The sequence below is a fragment of the Acipenser ruthenus genome, unplaced genomic scaffold (assembly GCF_902713425.1).
Source record: "Acipenser ruthenus unplaced genomic scaffold, fAciRut3.2 maternal haplotype, whole genome shotgun sequence".
NCBI lineage: Eukaryota > Metazoa > Chordata > Actinopteri > Acipenseriformes > Acipenseridae > Acipenser > Acipenser ruthenus.
Window position 1 is genome coordinate 175001 of NW_026707565.1, and position 15743 is coordinate 190743.

At 42.4% G+C, this 15743-nt stretch overlaps 3 protein-coding genes across 4 annotated transcripts in view; 1 reads left to right on the forward strand and 2 right to left on the reverse strand.

Annotated features, from left to right (window-relative positions):
- The window catches only part of LOC117404643 (cysteinyl leukotriene receptor 1-like), a 3753-nt gene extending 3712 nt beyond the window's left edge, over nt 1-41 (forward strand). Inside the window, exon 2 of the mRNA XM_034007580.3 lies at nt 1-41. This exon is cut by the window's left edge and continues 1482 nt beyond it. The gene's annotated coding sequence lies outside the window, so the exon portion shown is untranslated.
- A 749-nt stretch (nt 42-790) lies between these two features.
- On the reverse strand, nt 791-3911 carry LOC117404442 (C-type natriuretic peptide). The gene is made up of 2 exons (XM_059019031.1): nt 3635-3911; nt 791-2427 (listed from the first exon to the last, which is right to left on the reverse strand). The coding sequence occupies exons 1-2, from the start codon at nt 3785-3787 to the stop codon at nt 2098-2100; spliced, it is 483 nt and encodes a 160-aa protein (XP_058875014.1). The 5' UTR covers nt 3788-3911; the 3' UTR covers nt 791-2097.
- Nucleotides 3912-9843: 5932 nt separating this feature from the next.
- LOC131727754 (zinc finger HIT domain-containing protein 1-like) lies at nt 9844-14530 on the reverse strand. 2 transcript variants are annotated; one of them, XM_059019023.1, is made up of 6 exons: nt 14463-14530; nt 13382-13552; nt 12119-12198; nt 11647-11673; nt 10591-10760; nt 9844-10238 (listed from the first exon to the last, which is right to left on the reverse strand). In XM_059019023.1, the coding sequence occupies exons 1-6, from the start codon at nt 14482-14484 to the stop codon at nt 10217-10219; spliced, it is 492 nt and encodes a 163-aa protein (XP_058875006.1). In that variant the 5' UTR covers nt 14485-14530; the 3' UTR covers nt 9844-10216. The 2 variants fall into 2 exon arrangements, with proteins under 2 accessions (XP_058875006.1, XP_058875007.1); XM_059019024.1 differs by lacking the exon at nt 11647-11673 and having other exon boundaries at nt 14463-14510.
- Nucleotides 14531-15743: the final 1213 nt, after the last annotated feature.

The following is a 15743-nucleotide window of genomic DNA, read 5'->3' on the forward strand; positions in this document are numbered from 1 at the left end:
ATAAGGACGTCTGCTAAGAAATAAATAATAAAGAGCAGTTCCTGAAAGCTAATCAAACACTCCTGGGCGTGATTTACATGGGGGGGGGGGGCGTGTCCTCCCCCCGTCCCCCTTCTCGATGACAGGGACATGTCCTCCCCCCCATGGCAGCTGCTCTGACATTTGTATTTCTCAATCATATGTTCGTATAATGGATCAGTGTAAAGGTCGGCACTAGGACCCAGCGGAAACAGCATACTATATATATTATCGGGTGTTATTTCCTTATAGATAACACCTTAATTTAAGGAACTTGTATGAAAATTACACGAATGACATTTCAATCTCTCTCTCTCTCTCTCTCTCTCTCTCTCTCTCTCTCTCTCTCTCTCTCTCTCTCTCTCTCTCTCTCTCTCTCTCTCTCTCTCTCTCTCTCTCTCTCTCTCTCAAATTGTTACTTGATGGCTCCCTCTGGTGGCCATTCTGGGAAAAATCACTTTTCTCCGGTTCACGCCCAATACAACAGTGTATCCGTACATCACAGATCAATCTTCAAACAGCGCCGTGCTGGCTGGCCCGCGGCGGCCCTACACACTTACTGACAGTGTTATGCGTGGCAGGTGCATTGTGTCATCCTTAAACTGAGAGTTAATTTCAGGTCTGTGTATCTCAAGAGGGCTGATGCATGCATGTGCACTTGTGTGTAATCAGAGAACACTGATCCATTTAGAAAAAACAAGACTACAAAATAAATATGTTTCCATTTTATTTATTTTTTATTGGAACAAGAAAATCCACAAATTATATATATATATATATATCACTTTCAATAGCTCAGCAGCATTGAGTATTTTCCTCACTGTGTACAACGAGTGATATAAAGTAATGGGTTCAGCGTTGAAACTATTTTTCAAAATTTTACTAAGAAGCAAGTTCCAGAGGATACCACACGGGGGCGCTATTGGCACATCTCAGACTCACAGCGCGGTCTTGTTGCATTAGTGGCGCCCTCTTAGTCAGCTGTTGGAACTACAGTTTGCTGCACGCACTGTCGACTTTTTTAAAATCCTTGTTTTATATATATTTATAGCAATACGTAAAGAGTCGAGTTACATGACAATTTGAATTACACACCATGCTCCAGATTTTATCTCAGGTGGAGATCATTTTTTTAATTTTTTAAATTAAGACGCACACACATTGACGCACACGCTAAACCAGCGGGCTCACATTTGAAAAAAAAACAAAACAAAAAAATTACGTCACAAACAAGTCTTGCTGGTCTCCGTTAAACCAGGAGTCAAAATTTTAAAAAATAAAATAAATACAAACACAGATTAAATGATAATAAAAAAAAAAAAAGTTTCAAGTTAACTGACACAGAATCTCGAGTAGAAGTCTAGCTGTCTTTAAAAACTGGAGTAACGGTCTAAAAATGTCCAAATCAATAATAAAAATCAATAATAACAGGGTAGTTTTTGGTTTGAAAGGCTCCGCAGCTGAAACACTTTTGTATTTTGACAAAGCTTTCAGACGAAGACAGGTCCACGGCACTTCTGAGCTTTATAATTTTGCTTTCAAATTTATTTCATTTTTGATTGTGGTTTCTCGTCACAGCTGGTCAAGGAATGTTTTTAACCAAAAGACTGTTTATTTATTTATGTATTTGTAAAGCTTTTAATTAATTTGGTCAACATTATAGTTAATAAAACCCTTTTTTTTATTTTAGAGAAGTTTATTCGTTTCGTATACTAAAGGATTAACCACAGAGAATTAAAGGAAAAGTCCTAAAAAACAGTCCTTAAGTCTTTGAAATTTTGCAAATAGAGCCTGAATCATTTTTTTTTTTAATTTCAGCGCATAAAGCTGTTCGGAGCTGGGTTTTTTTTTTTTTTACTTGAATCCTCTGTTACTCCAGTTTGAAGTTTGCAGACTGTAGAGCAGAAATTCTCTGAACAGAAGCCTGAAGTCCAATAAGTGTCCTACAGAGGAAAAACAAAAATACAAAAATAATAAAGTTTGTTTTCTGAAGAGAATAGGCTGGCGTGAGAGATCGAGGCTCCCAGTCTGGACAGTGATGAGGGAAGCGCGCCCTCTAGCGATGGGGTCTCGACTCGCCTAACAGCCGAGTCCACTCATGGACCCGATGCGGTCCAGTTTCATTCCGAAGCAGCCTCGGCCTTGTTGCATTTTCTTCGTGCGGCCGCGGAACATCTTCCGACTGCTCATGAAATCTTTCAGCAGGCGGCGATGCGGCTTGTTCTCGGCCGGGGGCTCGGCCTCCAGGTCATCCCGCAGACCGAGTCTCCCGAAATGGGGGTGCAGGGCGCGGATGCTCGGGGGTGCCCGCTGGTTTAGCGCCGCCTGCTCCCCCGATGAGCCCTCGGCGGCGCCCGCGTCTTCAAGCAGAGCGGCGACCTCGACACCGAACAGACCCGCCAGCTGGTTCTGAGAAGGTAAAATGACGCTTCATTAAGTATCCTTATATAAAAAAAGTACCCATAGTAAAGCATAGGGAAGCATTGTAAAGCACAGAGAGGTGTGGTAAAGCATAGGGAAGCATTGTAAAGCACAGAGAGGTCTGGTAAAGCATAGGGAAGCATTGTAAAGCACAGAGAGGTCTGGTAAAGCATAGAGAAGCATTGTAAAGCACAGAGAGGTCTGGTAAAGCATAGGGAAGCATTGTAAAGCACAGAGAGGTCTGGTAAAGCATAGAGAAGCATTGTAAAGCACAGAGAGGTCTGGTAAAGCATAGGGAAGCATTGTAAAGCACAGAGAGGTGTGGTAAAGCATAGGGAAGCATTGTAAAGCACAGAGAGGTCTGGTAAAGCATAGAGAAGCATTGTAAAGCACAGAGAGGTCTGGTAAAGCATAGGGAAGCATTGTAAAGCACAGAGAGGTGTGGTAAAGCATAGGGAAGCATTGTAAAGCACAGAGAGGTCTGGTAAAGCATAGGGAAGCATTGTAAAGCACAGAGAGGTCTGGTAAAGCATAGAGAAGCATTGTAAAGCACAGAGAGGTGTGGTAAAGCTTATTAATAAACATAAGAAACCAGGGTAAACTCTGGTAAATGCACAGGGTGATGCAAAACTTTTGGCCATAGCTGTAGATGATTGCATCTGTTTTAGTTTTCAACCTTTAAAACAGAGTGAATGAGATGAACTCAGATGCAGCCCTTCGGACTGTCCTCAAAACAGGACGCTGCAGTCTGTAGCCAAAACGAAGGATTTAATAAAAACTAAAAATCTGAAGAAATATTGATCTGGAATGTATCAAAATTACACAAATAAATAGAGTTTGTGTTCTGATTTTTTTTTTTTTTTCAATGGACTTTGGTATTCAGTGTTCCGTTAACATATTGAATTGCACTAAGCTTTGTAGTTTTTCCATATACTTAACTGACAACAATTTTTTTTAAAAAGTGACCTTTCAAAATCTAACATCAAATACTGTATACTGGTGTTGTGTTTTTTTTTTTGCTATATTATTTTGTAGTTCCTTTGATTGTTAAATAAAATATCTAAATTATGTTCATATAGTTATTTTCTTTCTAAAATGTATTATTAATATCTCAATCCTAAAAATTCTAGGCGATGCCAGACTTGTCAGAATCGCTTGTTTTTTGAGATCCCTGTGAAAGTGGAAGGTTGTTTACCTTGTGGTTTCTGTGCTGCAGATCCGGTCTCCCCTGACAGGAGACAGCGAGGAGCATCAAAGAAATGAGCAGCAAACAAGATGATGAAGATGGAGATGATGAAGATGAAGATGAAATGCTCATCTTTGTCATTGCAGTGATTAAAAATCTCATGGAAACAAGCAAGGATTCAAATATAAAAAAATGCTTCTCTTTTTCTGGTTTCTGTATGTATGTATTTATATTTTTCCTTCAGTGTTTTTTTTTCTGCCCTGTATGGAATCAGGACTGGTCAGATTCTAACCCTGAACGGAATTGCGGGGAAATTTAAAGGGTTTTGCAAAGTGATGTCAGCCATTCTTCCAGGTAACCCGTGGAAACCCTACACCCCCCTCTCCCTCTCTCCCTCTCTCCCTCTCCCCTCCCTCCGTCCCTGCTCTGGCCTATGCATACCTTGGAGAACATGAGTGATGCTGCCACCTTAAAAAGCAAAGATCTCTAAGACAGAAACTTTGAATAATGTTTCCACCTTAAAAAGTAAGGATCTCTATGAAACTTTGAATAATGTTCCACCTTAAAAAGCAAGGATCTCTATGAAACTTTGAATAATGCTGCCACCTTAAAAAGCAAGAATCTCTAAGACAGAAACTTTGAATAATGTTTCCACCTTAAAAAGTAAGGATCTCTATGAAACTTTGAATAATGTTCCACCTTAAAAAGCAAGGATCTCTATGAAACTCTGAATAATGCTTCCACCTTAAAAAGTAAGGATCTCTAAGATAGAAACTTTGAATGATGCTTCCACCTTAAAAAGCGAGGATCTCTATGAAACTTTGAATAATGCTTCCACCTTAAAAAGCGAGGATCTCTATGAAACTTTGAATAATGCTTCCACCTTAAAAAGCAAGGATCTCTAAGATTAGAAACTTTGAATGATGCTTCCACCTTAAAAAGCAAGAATCTAAGAAACTTTGAATAATGTTCCACCTTAAAAAGCAAGGATCTCTAAGATAGAAACTTTGAATAATGTTTCCACCTTAAAAAGCAAGAATCTATGAAACTTTGAATAATGCTTCCACCTTAAAAAGCGAGGATCTCTAAGATAGAAACTTTGAATAATGCTTCCTCCTTAAAAAGCAAGGATCTCTATGAAACTTTGAATAATGCTGCCACCTTAAAAAGCAAGGATCTCTATGAAACTTTGAATAATGCTTCCACCTTAAAAAGCAAGGATCTCTATGAAACTTTGAATAATGCTGGCCACCTTAAAAAGTAAGGATCTCTAAGTTAGAAACTTTGAATAATGCTTCCACCTTAAAAAGCAAGGATCTCTAAGATAGAAACTTGAATAATGCTTCCACCTTAAAAAGCAAGAATCTCTATGAAACTTTGAATAATGTTCCACCTTAAAAAGCAAGGATCTCTATGAAACTTTGAATAATGCTTCCACCTTAAAAAGCAAGAATCTCTAAGATAGAAACTTTGAATAATGCTTCCACCTTAAAAAGCAAGGATCTCTAAGATAGAAACTTTGAATAATGCTTCCACCTTAAAAAGCAAGGATAAGATAGAAACTTTGATAATGCTTCCACCTTAAAAAGCAAGGATCTCTAAGATAGAAACTTTGAATAATACTTCCACCTTAAAAAAGCGAGGATAAGATAGAAACTTTGAATAATGCTTCCACCTTAAAAAGCAAGGATCTCTATGAAACTTTGAATAATGCTTCCACCTTAAAAAGCAAGGATCTCTAAGATAGAAACTTTGAATAATGCTTCCTCCTTAAAAAGCAAGGATCTCTAAGACAGAAACTTTGCCTTGAAAGGAAAAATGTCAGGTTGATTAGTTACTGTATAGCATCGCTTGTCCGCGTGTGTTGAATCCTGTTTTAGCCGTGCAATGTTTGGCTGATTTTGGTTCTATTGTTCAGATTTTTTTGAACATTTGGAATCAAGTGTGATGGATTGACAGCTCAGTTCACAGGTAGGGGGTGTGACGGATTTTTGCAAACGCTGTGATTGGCCGATTTACTGACATGTGATGTAAATGAGACGATCTCGAGGTTAGATGTAGCTTTAAGATTAGTCGCTTGTTGAAAGGTAAATGAAATCAATTTCACGATTTTAAAACGTTGCTCAGCGGTGATTGAGAGACACGGCGTGGCTTAACGGGGACCAGTTGACTCCCAGTCATTCCCCTGCGGCCGTGACCTTTTCGAGGATTGCTTCCCATAAAACCTTTTCGCGCGGGGGAACCTGGGACTCGCAGGAAACTATTTCTACAAAAGACCATAGAGAGGGGGGGAGCTTTCATATCTGTCGCGATAGTCTGGGTTTCCTTAGTAACCGGCTGCCCTCGCTTTTCATTTCCATTAGGCTTTACAGCGGCTATTAAAATCGCATCGGTTTTGGAAAACAGACCCTCCTTTTAAAAGATCCAAAAATCAAATAGAGCAACGCGTCGTCTTTAGCCGGCTCCGGTCTATTACAAAGACTCAACGGAGGTGTTCGATCGGAACTAATTAAGAACGCTGTGGAACACAGCGCCCACTAACATTCTAAACGTCAGCGAAAGTTCCAAGCGACTTAATTAGTCTCTATAATGTCAGTTTATAATATCTGTGGCGCATATAATTAAATATAACATAACTGAAGCGGATGAGACGTCAAACAAACGAGCTCCTATTGGAAGTGACTCTGCAGCAGCAGCAGCAGCAGTTGTTGATGATGCAGAGTTCACCCCCCCTAGTCTCTGTGAGTCGCTTTGGATAAAAGCGTCTGCTAAATGACAATAATAATAATCTTATTTCACCCTTTTGTTTATTATTTTACAGTCATTAGTGCTGAATCGAAGACGCTGAGAAAGACTTGCAGACGCATTCTTTTGGTTCCCCATGTACAGTAAAGGGTTAAAAAGACAAGAAAGGAGGAGTAAGATTATAAGGTCAGCCGACTTGAACCCGAGCACAGAGAGTATACCGCAAGCGAGATGGAAGCGGGGTCAAAGGTTAGAAAAAAGAAGGTAGGAAGCGCTTTTATGAGACACGCAAGGAATGCCCTGTCGAGTTTATAAAAAAAAAAAAATCGATTCTGTCTGATTGAAATCAGAAGTCTTTAACTGGGGGTTTAAATAGTGTCGAAAAACAGCCTCTCTCTCTCTCTCTCTCTCTCTCTCTCTCTCTCTCTCTCTCTCTCTCTCTCTCTCTCTCTCTCTCTCTCTCTCTCTCTCTCTCTTCTCTCTCTCTCTCCTCTCTCTCTCTCTCTCTCTCTCTCTCTCTCTCTCTCTCTCTCTGCTCTTATCTGCCCCCTATTTTACTGCATTTAATCCTGTACTTTAGAGTACTGTAATCTGTCACAAGTGTTATTTAATCTGTAGTATTTTGTATTTAATTATATCCTGATGTAACTATCTCTGACACTGTTATCTGCTGTATTATTGAATCGTATTTTGTCACACTTGTACTTGCTTGAACCAAAGTCATTGTATTTATCTTGCTCTTAATTGTATTATTACTTGTACTGTGATTCTTGAAATGTATTTTTCTTTACGATTGTAAGTCGCCCTGGATAAGGGCGTCTGCTAAGAAATAAATAATAATAATAATAATAATAATAATAATAATAATAATAATAATAATAATAATAATAATAATAATTAGTTTGTTTTTGCGATAGTTACAAAAAAGCTGCAATTCTCTTCCATTCTAATAATAATAATAATAATAATAATAATAATAATAATAATAATATATGAGCCATTTGAAAAAAACCCGTATATATATATATATATATATATATATATATATATATATATATATATATATATATTAGAGTTTCTTTATGCATTGAAAGGCATTTGCCCCCCTCCCCCTCCCTCCTCCCCTCCCCCCCTCCCCCCCCCCTCCCCTCCCCTCTGCACAGTTTGTTTAGCTGAGATCCACAAACAATCCATTCGTCTCTCATTGTGGCTCCTGAGCGTCGACAACGCGCACTGACGTCAAACAAGTTCACCCCCTGACCCCCCTGAACAAGCAACCTGACCCCCTGCCTTTGTATGGCATTCCAAACAGCCGGAATAAGAAACGAGTCTCCCCTTCAATTAGTCCCTGAACCTCAAGCCAGCCGTTCAGACATTAGCGCTGCCATTGTCCTGGGACTGCATTTGATTGCCCGGCCCAGGTGATGGATGTCCTAGCTCTCAGGGTGTATTGTCTGCCCTGGGTTTGCGTCCCCCACCCTTCTGTTTCTGTGAGGTGGGAGGGTGCCACGTTTACAGCATTCCCGTGTGGGCTGGTAGCTTGGCAGAGAGAAACCAGGGCACTCACAATAGCTGGAGAGCCATTCACCACACCAGGAGCTGCGTCACTCACATCAGCAATAAAAACCAGTCAACTGGTTTTGCCCTTTTGAGTTCACGGGGAAGCAAGATATCTGTCTGTCTGTCTGTCTGTCTGTCTGTCTATCTTTCTATCTGTCTATATCTATCTGTCTGTCTGTCTGTCTGTCTGTCTGTCTGTCTGTATCTATCTGTCTATCTATCTGTCTGTCTGTCTGTCTATCTATTTATCTGTCTGTCTGTCTATCTATCTATCTGTCTGTCTGTCTGTCTGTCTGTCTATCTATCTGTCTGTCTATCTTTCTATCTATCTGTCTGTCTATCTTTCTATCTATCTGTCTGTCTATCTTTCTATCTATCTGTCTATCTTTCTATCTATCTGTCTGTCTATCTATCTGTCTGTCTATCTGTCTGTATCTATCTGTCTGTCTGCCTGTCTGTGTCTGTCTGTCTCTCATCATGTCTCTATCTCATCTCTATTTCATTGTATTGTATTATGCATTGTTTAGTTTTTTCCCCTGTATATCATGTGTGATGCATTTCTCTGTATTTACAGTATCATGGATTTTCTTGGTGTTGCTGCATCTTGTAAAGCGCCTTGTGATGGTGGTGCGCTATGAAAGGCGCTATATAAAGATTGATTGATCTATCTATCCTATCTGTACCTATCTCATCGTGTCTCTGTCTCCTCTGTCTATCTATCTGTGTCTATCCATCTGTGTATCTACAGCGGTTGGACAGTTGCCTGCACCTGCAGTAGGTAGCATGTAAAGCTTATATATAAATATATATAAATTAGTGGGGTGTTATTAACTAACTCTGCTTCAGGCTTCATCTTCATCCAAACACTGTCCGACATTTCTCTACACGCCATTAAGTCTAAGAAATGTTTAAAAACAAAGAGAGGGAGAAGGAGCCTTTTGTAGTTTTTAACAAGATCTCCAAACCCCCCCCCCCCCCCCCGTGTGCTCGCCTGTGTATAAACTCAAGTTAAAATCCAGCCGTTTCTGGTGCCCCGGCAATCGTTGCTAGGACATGAATGATTCACGATGAATCCGCCTCTCTGTCTGTCCCAGAGACTCCTCCTCCATTCGCTCCTTTTGAAGCCCCGGCTTCATTGACGTCATTACTGGAGGGGGGGTGTAAAACAAGGTTTCCGTGACAACCAAAGACTGCGTTCTGTTGGGTGCTGGATCGTCCCGAGTCCCAGAATACAGATAAAACTCAGTGTGGGGGGGGGGGAGGGGGGCGGCTGCTGATTTATGACATCACTCTGGTTATTGCCACCCTTGTGTTAACAGCGTTCCCACTGAGCAGTCATGTGACTCGCCCAACTCCACAATGCTTCAGGAAAGCAGAGTATTATAAAGTGTGAAATACAGAACACTGCAATGCTGTGTACAGCGATACGGCATACAGAACGCTGCAATGCTGTGTACAGTGATATTGCATACAGAACACTGCAATGCTGTGTACAGTGATACTGCATACAGAACACTGCAATGCTGTGTACAGTGATACTGCATGCAGAACGCTGCAATGCTGCGTACAGTGATACTGCATGCAGAACGCTGCAATGCTGTGTAGTGATACTGCATGCAGAACGCTGCAATGCTGCGTACAGTGATACTGCATGCAGAACGCTGCAATGCTGCGTACAGTGATACTGCATGCAGAACGCTGCAATGCTGCGTACAGTGATACTGCATGCAGAACGCTGCAATGCTGCGTACAGTGATACTGCATGCAGAACGCTGCAATGCTGCGTACAGTGATACTGCATGCAGAACGCTGCAATGCTGTGTACAGTGATACTGCATGCAGAACGCTGCAATGCAGGGGCTGAAGCTTGTTCTGCATTGTGACAAAGTGATTTCCATGTACAGTACACTGGGTTAGATTATATGCAGCACTTCTTTATTTGCAGATGCCTCTATCCAAGATGACTTACAGGTATTACAATGCAAGATGCAAATTCAAACACAGTGTAGTTTACAGTCAGTGCAAATGCTAATACTGCTAGAATAACACAGGCAAAAAAAAATAAATATTATTTTAAACTTTTTTTCAAACCCTAGCGCCTGCCACTTTAAATAAAACGCTTTTTAAAAAAAAAATAATAATCATTACAAAAATAATTTTAAACACCATCATTCTGAAGTCTTCCATGCATCCCACTTTTTAATTTTTTTTATTTAAATTAATCTAGGATAATGCTTGCAAAGTCTGTAAATGGTTCGCTCCTCCTTGTTTTTATGTCCGTTACCATCAAACTGTCCATTTGAGGCACCTGTCAAAAGCAGAAAACCAAAAAATAATTTAGTCGCTATACGGTCAAAGATTCAACTCTACCTATTATTATTATTATTATTATTATTATTATTATTATTATTATTTATTTCTTAGCAGACGCCCTTATCCAGGACGACTTACAATTGTTACAAGAAATCACATTATCTGACCTATAAAACATGCCGAGTCCTGGAAAGACGTGTTCAGTGCGTCTGATTAATGAATCAAATAACTAGACCAATTAAAAGGCAGCTGAGCTCTCGGGGGCGGAACCAAAGGCAGAAGAGCCTGAGTTTGACGGACCCCTGACCGAACTCGATGCGATGCTCCAGGGGCTGCCTGCTGCTCACCTGGTCTCTTGGTGGGTCCCCAGACACTTGACGCAGCAGTAGCGGGCTCCGCAGGAAACGCAGGTGTAGTTTGAGGGGAACCCGCACACCGCGCAGAAGGGGCGCTGGGGCAGCTTGGAGGGAGGGGCGCAGGCTGTCAGGTAGTTGGGCCCCTCACTCACGCTCAGATTCTACATGGTAAAGAGACAGCAGTGAATCAGGGACGGTTTATTCTGACCTGCGCTGGAGAATCTCCCGGAATGACACACCCAGGACCGAACCCGACCCTCACCCCAATCCCACCCACGGACTCTCACTGTGATTACTGTGATTGGACGCTGCCAGTGTCATTTCAGCAAAAACAACGCAGCGGGAACTGAGAATTCTGTATTATTATTAATGAGCTCAGGTCTGGCCAGGGCGGGTGTCATGTGATGTCTGTCTGTCATGTGATGTCTGTCTCTCTGTCTGTCTGTCTCTCTGCCTGCCTGCTTGTCTGTCTCTCTGTGTCTGTCTCTGTCGGTCTCTCTGCCTGCTTGTCTGTCTGTCTCTCTGCCTGCCTGCTTGTCTGTCTCTCTGTGTCTGTCTCTCTGCCTGCTTGTCTGTCTGTCTGTGTGTGTGTCTGTCTGTCTGTCTCTCTGCCTGCCTGCTTGTCTGTCTCTCTGTGTCTGTCTCTGTCGGTCTCTCTGCCTGCTTGTCTGTCTGTCTGTCTGTCAGCTCTCTTTCTGTCTGTCTCTCTGCCTGTCTGTGTGTCTCTGTCTGTCTGTCTGTCTGTCTGTCTCTCTGTCGGTCTCTCTGCCTGCTTGTCTGTCTGTCTGTCTGTCTGTCAGCTCTCTTTCTGTCTGTCTGTCTGCCTGCCTGTCTGTCTGTCTCTCATCTCTGTCTGCCTCTCTCTCTGCCTGCCTGTCTCCCTGTGTGTGTGTGTCAGTCCGTGTGTCTGTCTGCGCATGCAAAGGAATAGTTTTGTAACTAGTGCTCCCCACAGCGTGAAAAAGTGTCCAAAAGGAGGTAAAATAAATAAATAAATAAATAAATACATAAATACATTAAAAAAGTAATTCTGGTGTTTTTATTTACCTTGGTTTTCTCTGCTTGTGGGATCACCTAGATAAATAAGGTTAGTATCACTTTAAGTTCAATGTGTTATAATTTGACTCCTGTTGCATTTCACCCATTCCAGGTTATACTACCAGCTTGATCAGCCCCCAGTGTGTCTGGGTAACAAGCTCAGGTGTGTCTTATTATTAAACTCCTAGTGAAACCAGGAATGGATCACACTGCTGTGCAGCGGGAGTCTCATTCCCATCCCTGAACAGCAACAAAATTCACCTCTTAACCCCACTTTGTACGATCCCAGTGTGTTTCCACTTTTCAATATTAAGGCGCATAGGAATGACTCCCCTCAAAACAGCTGTGAACTAATCAATACCCCAATGGAGCCGCACAAACCGATCATTGATCATCGAGCCGATCTGAAACTCTGCACAGTGCTTCTCAATCTTCAAGTTTGTCAGCGCTGATCAGGAGTTCTGAATCAGCCATACAGCACCTGTTCTTCCAAGAGAGCCTGGAAGTTCTTGCGAAATCGTAGTTTAAAATGGTCGCCTCGGGTTTTTTTCCTCTTCTTACCTAAACAAAAAGAAAAAAAAAAGAATTATTTCCGAAACTACTGGGGCGACTTTTCTGCAGCCAAACTTACGAGAGTAAATTAGCTTCAAAATCCTGGTCTTGTTGCTTCCTCGCCTGTTCAGGGTGTCACTCGGAGTGAATTATTTTTTTATTATTCCAACCGTTCAAGAACATTTGACCTAGGAAGTGCGGCGCTCTCTGAAATCAAGGCCTGCAAACTCTGTCATAGTGTAGTACCACAGCGATGGAAATGAGACTCCCACTGCAGAGCGGTTTGATCCGTTCCTGGTTTTACTAGAAGTTTAATAATCTGACACACCTGAGCTTGTTACCTAGACAGGGCAGCAGTGTGGAGTAGTGGTCAGGGCTCTGGACTCTTGACCGGAGGGTCGTGGGTTCAATCCCAGGTGGGGGACACTGCTGCTGTACCCTTGAGCAAGGTACTTTACCTAGATTGCTCCAGTAAAAACCCAACTGTATAAATGGGTAATTGTATGTAAAAATAATGTGATATCTTCTAACAATTGTAAGTCGCCCTGGATAAGGGCGTCTGCTAAGAAATAAATAATAATAATAATAGACACAGTGTGGGGCTGATCAAGCTGGTAGTAAAACCTGGACTGGGTGACACTGCTGTGCAACAGGAGTCTTATTTCCAGATTATTATTATTATTATTTATTTCTTAGCAGACGCCCTTATCCAGGGCGACTTACAATTGTTACAAGATATCACATTTTACAGATATCACATTATTTTTTACATATAATTCCCCATTTATACAGTTGGGTTTTTACTGGAGCAATCTAGGTAAAGTACCTTGCTCAAGGGTACAGCAGCAGTGTCCCCCACAGGGGATTGAACCCACAACCCTCCGGTCAAGAGTCCAGAGCCCTAACCATTACTCCACACTGCTGCCCAGATACGTCGTTCTCAACAAAACAAAAACTTGTTTATTTTAAAACTGGACATTCAAGACTATTTTTTTTGTAATAATATAACTTTCTCTAAAAAGTCAATAAAATACAAGTATCTCTCTTTCTTCAGTCCTCGTGGTGTTAAACTACAGGCAGCAGTATTTTGGCAGTAGAATTTGTACTGCTAATAGAAAACCTCAAAAAAAAAAACAACAAAGATTTTCTACCGATTCTAAACCACTCTTTTTTTTTTGTCCCCCAGTCTTACTAGATTCGTGCCTGTCGTCGAACTGAGGCAGCCGCTTGACCAGCTGGGGCAGGTTGGCGTGAGGATCGTCCTGGAAATTGTCCTTCTCTAGCGCCTCGAGCTGGCGGTTCAGCCGCCGCTGCCGTGTGGCGCGGTCTAATATCCGCCGCTGATTCGCCTCCTGTGAGCGCGCTGGAGAGAGAGAGAGAGAGAAAGAAAGATGGGGAGGAGAGGGGGAGAGAGAGAGAGAAAGATGGGGAGGAGAGAGAGAGAGAGAGAGAGAGAGAGAGAGAGAGAGAGAGAGAGAGAGGGAGAGAGAGAGAGAGAGAGAGAGAGAGAAATATTGCATGACTTGACTCAAGAATATTGATTTAATCCGCTCTTGCGGATTATAAAGGAATTGATGAGGCATCCCGTTTTGTTTTATGGTAAAAGCCGCTCTAATTTTATCCAGGGTGACTTACAATTGTTACAAGATATCACATTATTTTTACATACAGTTCCCCATTTATACAGTTGGGTTTTTACTGGAGCAATCTAGGTAAAGTACCTTGTTCAAGGGTACAGCAGCAGTGTCCCCCCCACCTGGGATTGAACCCACAACCCTCCGGTCAAGAGTCCAGAGTCCCTGACCACTACTCCACACTGCTATCTATCTATCTATCTATCTATTAACACACTGTAGATGCAAATACGTTTATGGATGTTAGTTTATATTCACGATTATAAACAGGCTTTAAAACTGTAAACACATTGGAAGCCATGACTGCGACCTGCATTTAAGTCAATTGTAAAAAAAGCATGAAGATTCACTCGCTACGAATACATTAACAGACACACACACCATTTGTAATTTTAAAATCACAGTATTATTATTTTTTTTCTCTTTGTCGCATTATCGGGACAGGATCGCGCCTGTGTTGTTATGCTACTGAAGAGATTCAACACGTTACACCGTATGCCTCGTGTTTTATTTTTTAAAACGTATATTTTTGTATATATAGTTGCTCTTTCAAACAATACGCTATCCGCTCGGTCGTTAATCCGCTTCTGAAATGACTGTTTCGTTTGATTTTAAGAGATTATTTACAAACTCACGCACCCGACGTCTTCTTCTCCACCATGTTTTTTTTTTAGTCAGGCTGCTACGGGTCCCTGCAGCAGACAAACCTGGTGCAGTACAGTACGGAGTGTTTGCTTTTCTAATGCCATTGAGCTGCTTGCTGGCGCCATCTGCTGGTTACACAACGAAATAATAGTAATTATGTTAAGCAATGGTTTCATCCGACAGTACGTTAGTAGCCATTCTCCTCACTGAGACCTGCATGAACCGGCGTGCAGAGGGAGGGGAGGACAGTCACTGGAACAGCACAGTGCTTTACTACCCATTCTCCTCACTGAGACCTGCATGAACCGGCGTGCAGAGGGAGGGGAGGACAGTCACTGGAACAGCACAGTGCTTTACTACCCATTCTCCTCACTGAGACCTGCATGAACCAGCTTGCAGAGGGAGGGGAGGACAGTCACTGGAACAGCGCAGTGCTTTACTATCCATTCTCCTCACTGAGACCTGAATGAACCAGCTTGCAGAGGGAGGGGAGGACAGTCACTGGAACAGCACAGTGCTTTACTACCCATTCTCCTCACTGAGACCTGCATGAACCGGCGTGCAGAGGGAGGGGAGGACAGTCACTGGAACAGCACAGTGCTTTACTACCCATTCTCCTCACTGAGACCTGAATGAACCGGCGTGCAGAGGGAGGGGAGGACAGTCACTGGAACAGCACAGTGCTTTACTACCCATTCTCCTCACTGAGACCTGCATGAACCGGCTTGCAGAGGGAGGGGAGGACAGTCACTGGAACAGCACAGTGCTTTACTACCCATTCTCCTCACTGAGACCTGAATGAACCAGCTTGCAGAGGGAGGGGAGGACAGTCACTGGAACAGCACAGTGCTTTACTACCCATTCTCCTCACTGAGACCTGCATGAACCGGCGTGCAGAGGGAGGGGAGGACAGTCACTGGAACAGCACAGTGCTTTACTACCCATTCTCCTCACTGAGACCTGCATGAACCGGCTTGCAGAGGGAGGGGCGAGCATTCACTGGAACATCATAGTGCTTTACTTCACTGAGACCTGAATGAACCAGCTTGCAGAGGGAGGGACGAGCATTCACTGGAACAGCGCAGTGCTTTACTACCCATTCTCTTCACTGAGACCTGAATGAACCAGCTTGCAGAGGGAGGGGAGGACAGTCACTGGAACAGCGCAGTGCTTTACTTCACTGAGACCTGAATGAACCAGCTTGCAGAGGGAGGGACGAGCATTCACTGGAACAGCACAGTGCTTTACTACCCATTCTCCTCACTGAGACTTGAA

What these genes read in the sequence shown, in the direction of transcription:
- LOC117404442 (XM_059019031.1), bottom strand. Translation starts at nt 3,787, where the DNA reads ATGAGATTTTTAATCACTGCAATGACAAAGATGAGCATTTCATCTTCA. An exon ending in TGCAGCACAGAAACCACAAG is followed by an intron (nt 2,428 to 3,634) that starts GTAAACAACCTT and finishes TTACCTTCTCAG; the next exon opens with AACCAGCTGGCGGGTCTGTT.
- LOC131727754 (XM_059019023.1), bottom strand. Translation starts at nt 14,484, where the DNA reads ATGGTGGAGAAGAAGACGTCGG. An exon ending in GGTGGAGAAGAAGACGTCGG is followed by an intron (nt 13,553 to 14,462) that starts GTGCGTGAGTTT and finishes CTCTCTCTCCAG; the next exon opens with CGCGCTCACAGGAGGCGAAT. An exon ending in AGGCTCTCTTGGAAGAACAG is followed by an intron (nt 11,674 to 12,118) that starts GTGCTGTATGGC and finishes TTATTTATCTAG; the next exon opens with GTGATCCCACAAGCAGAGAA.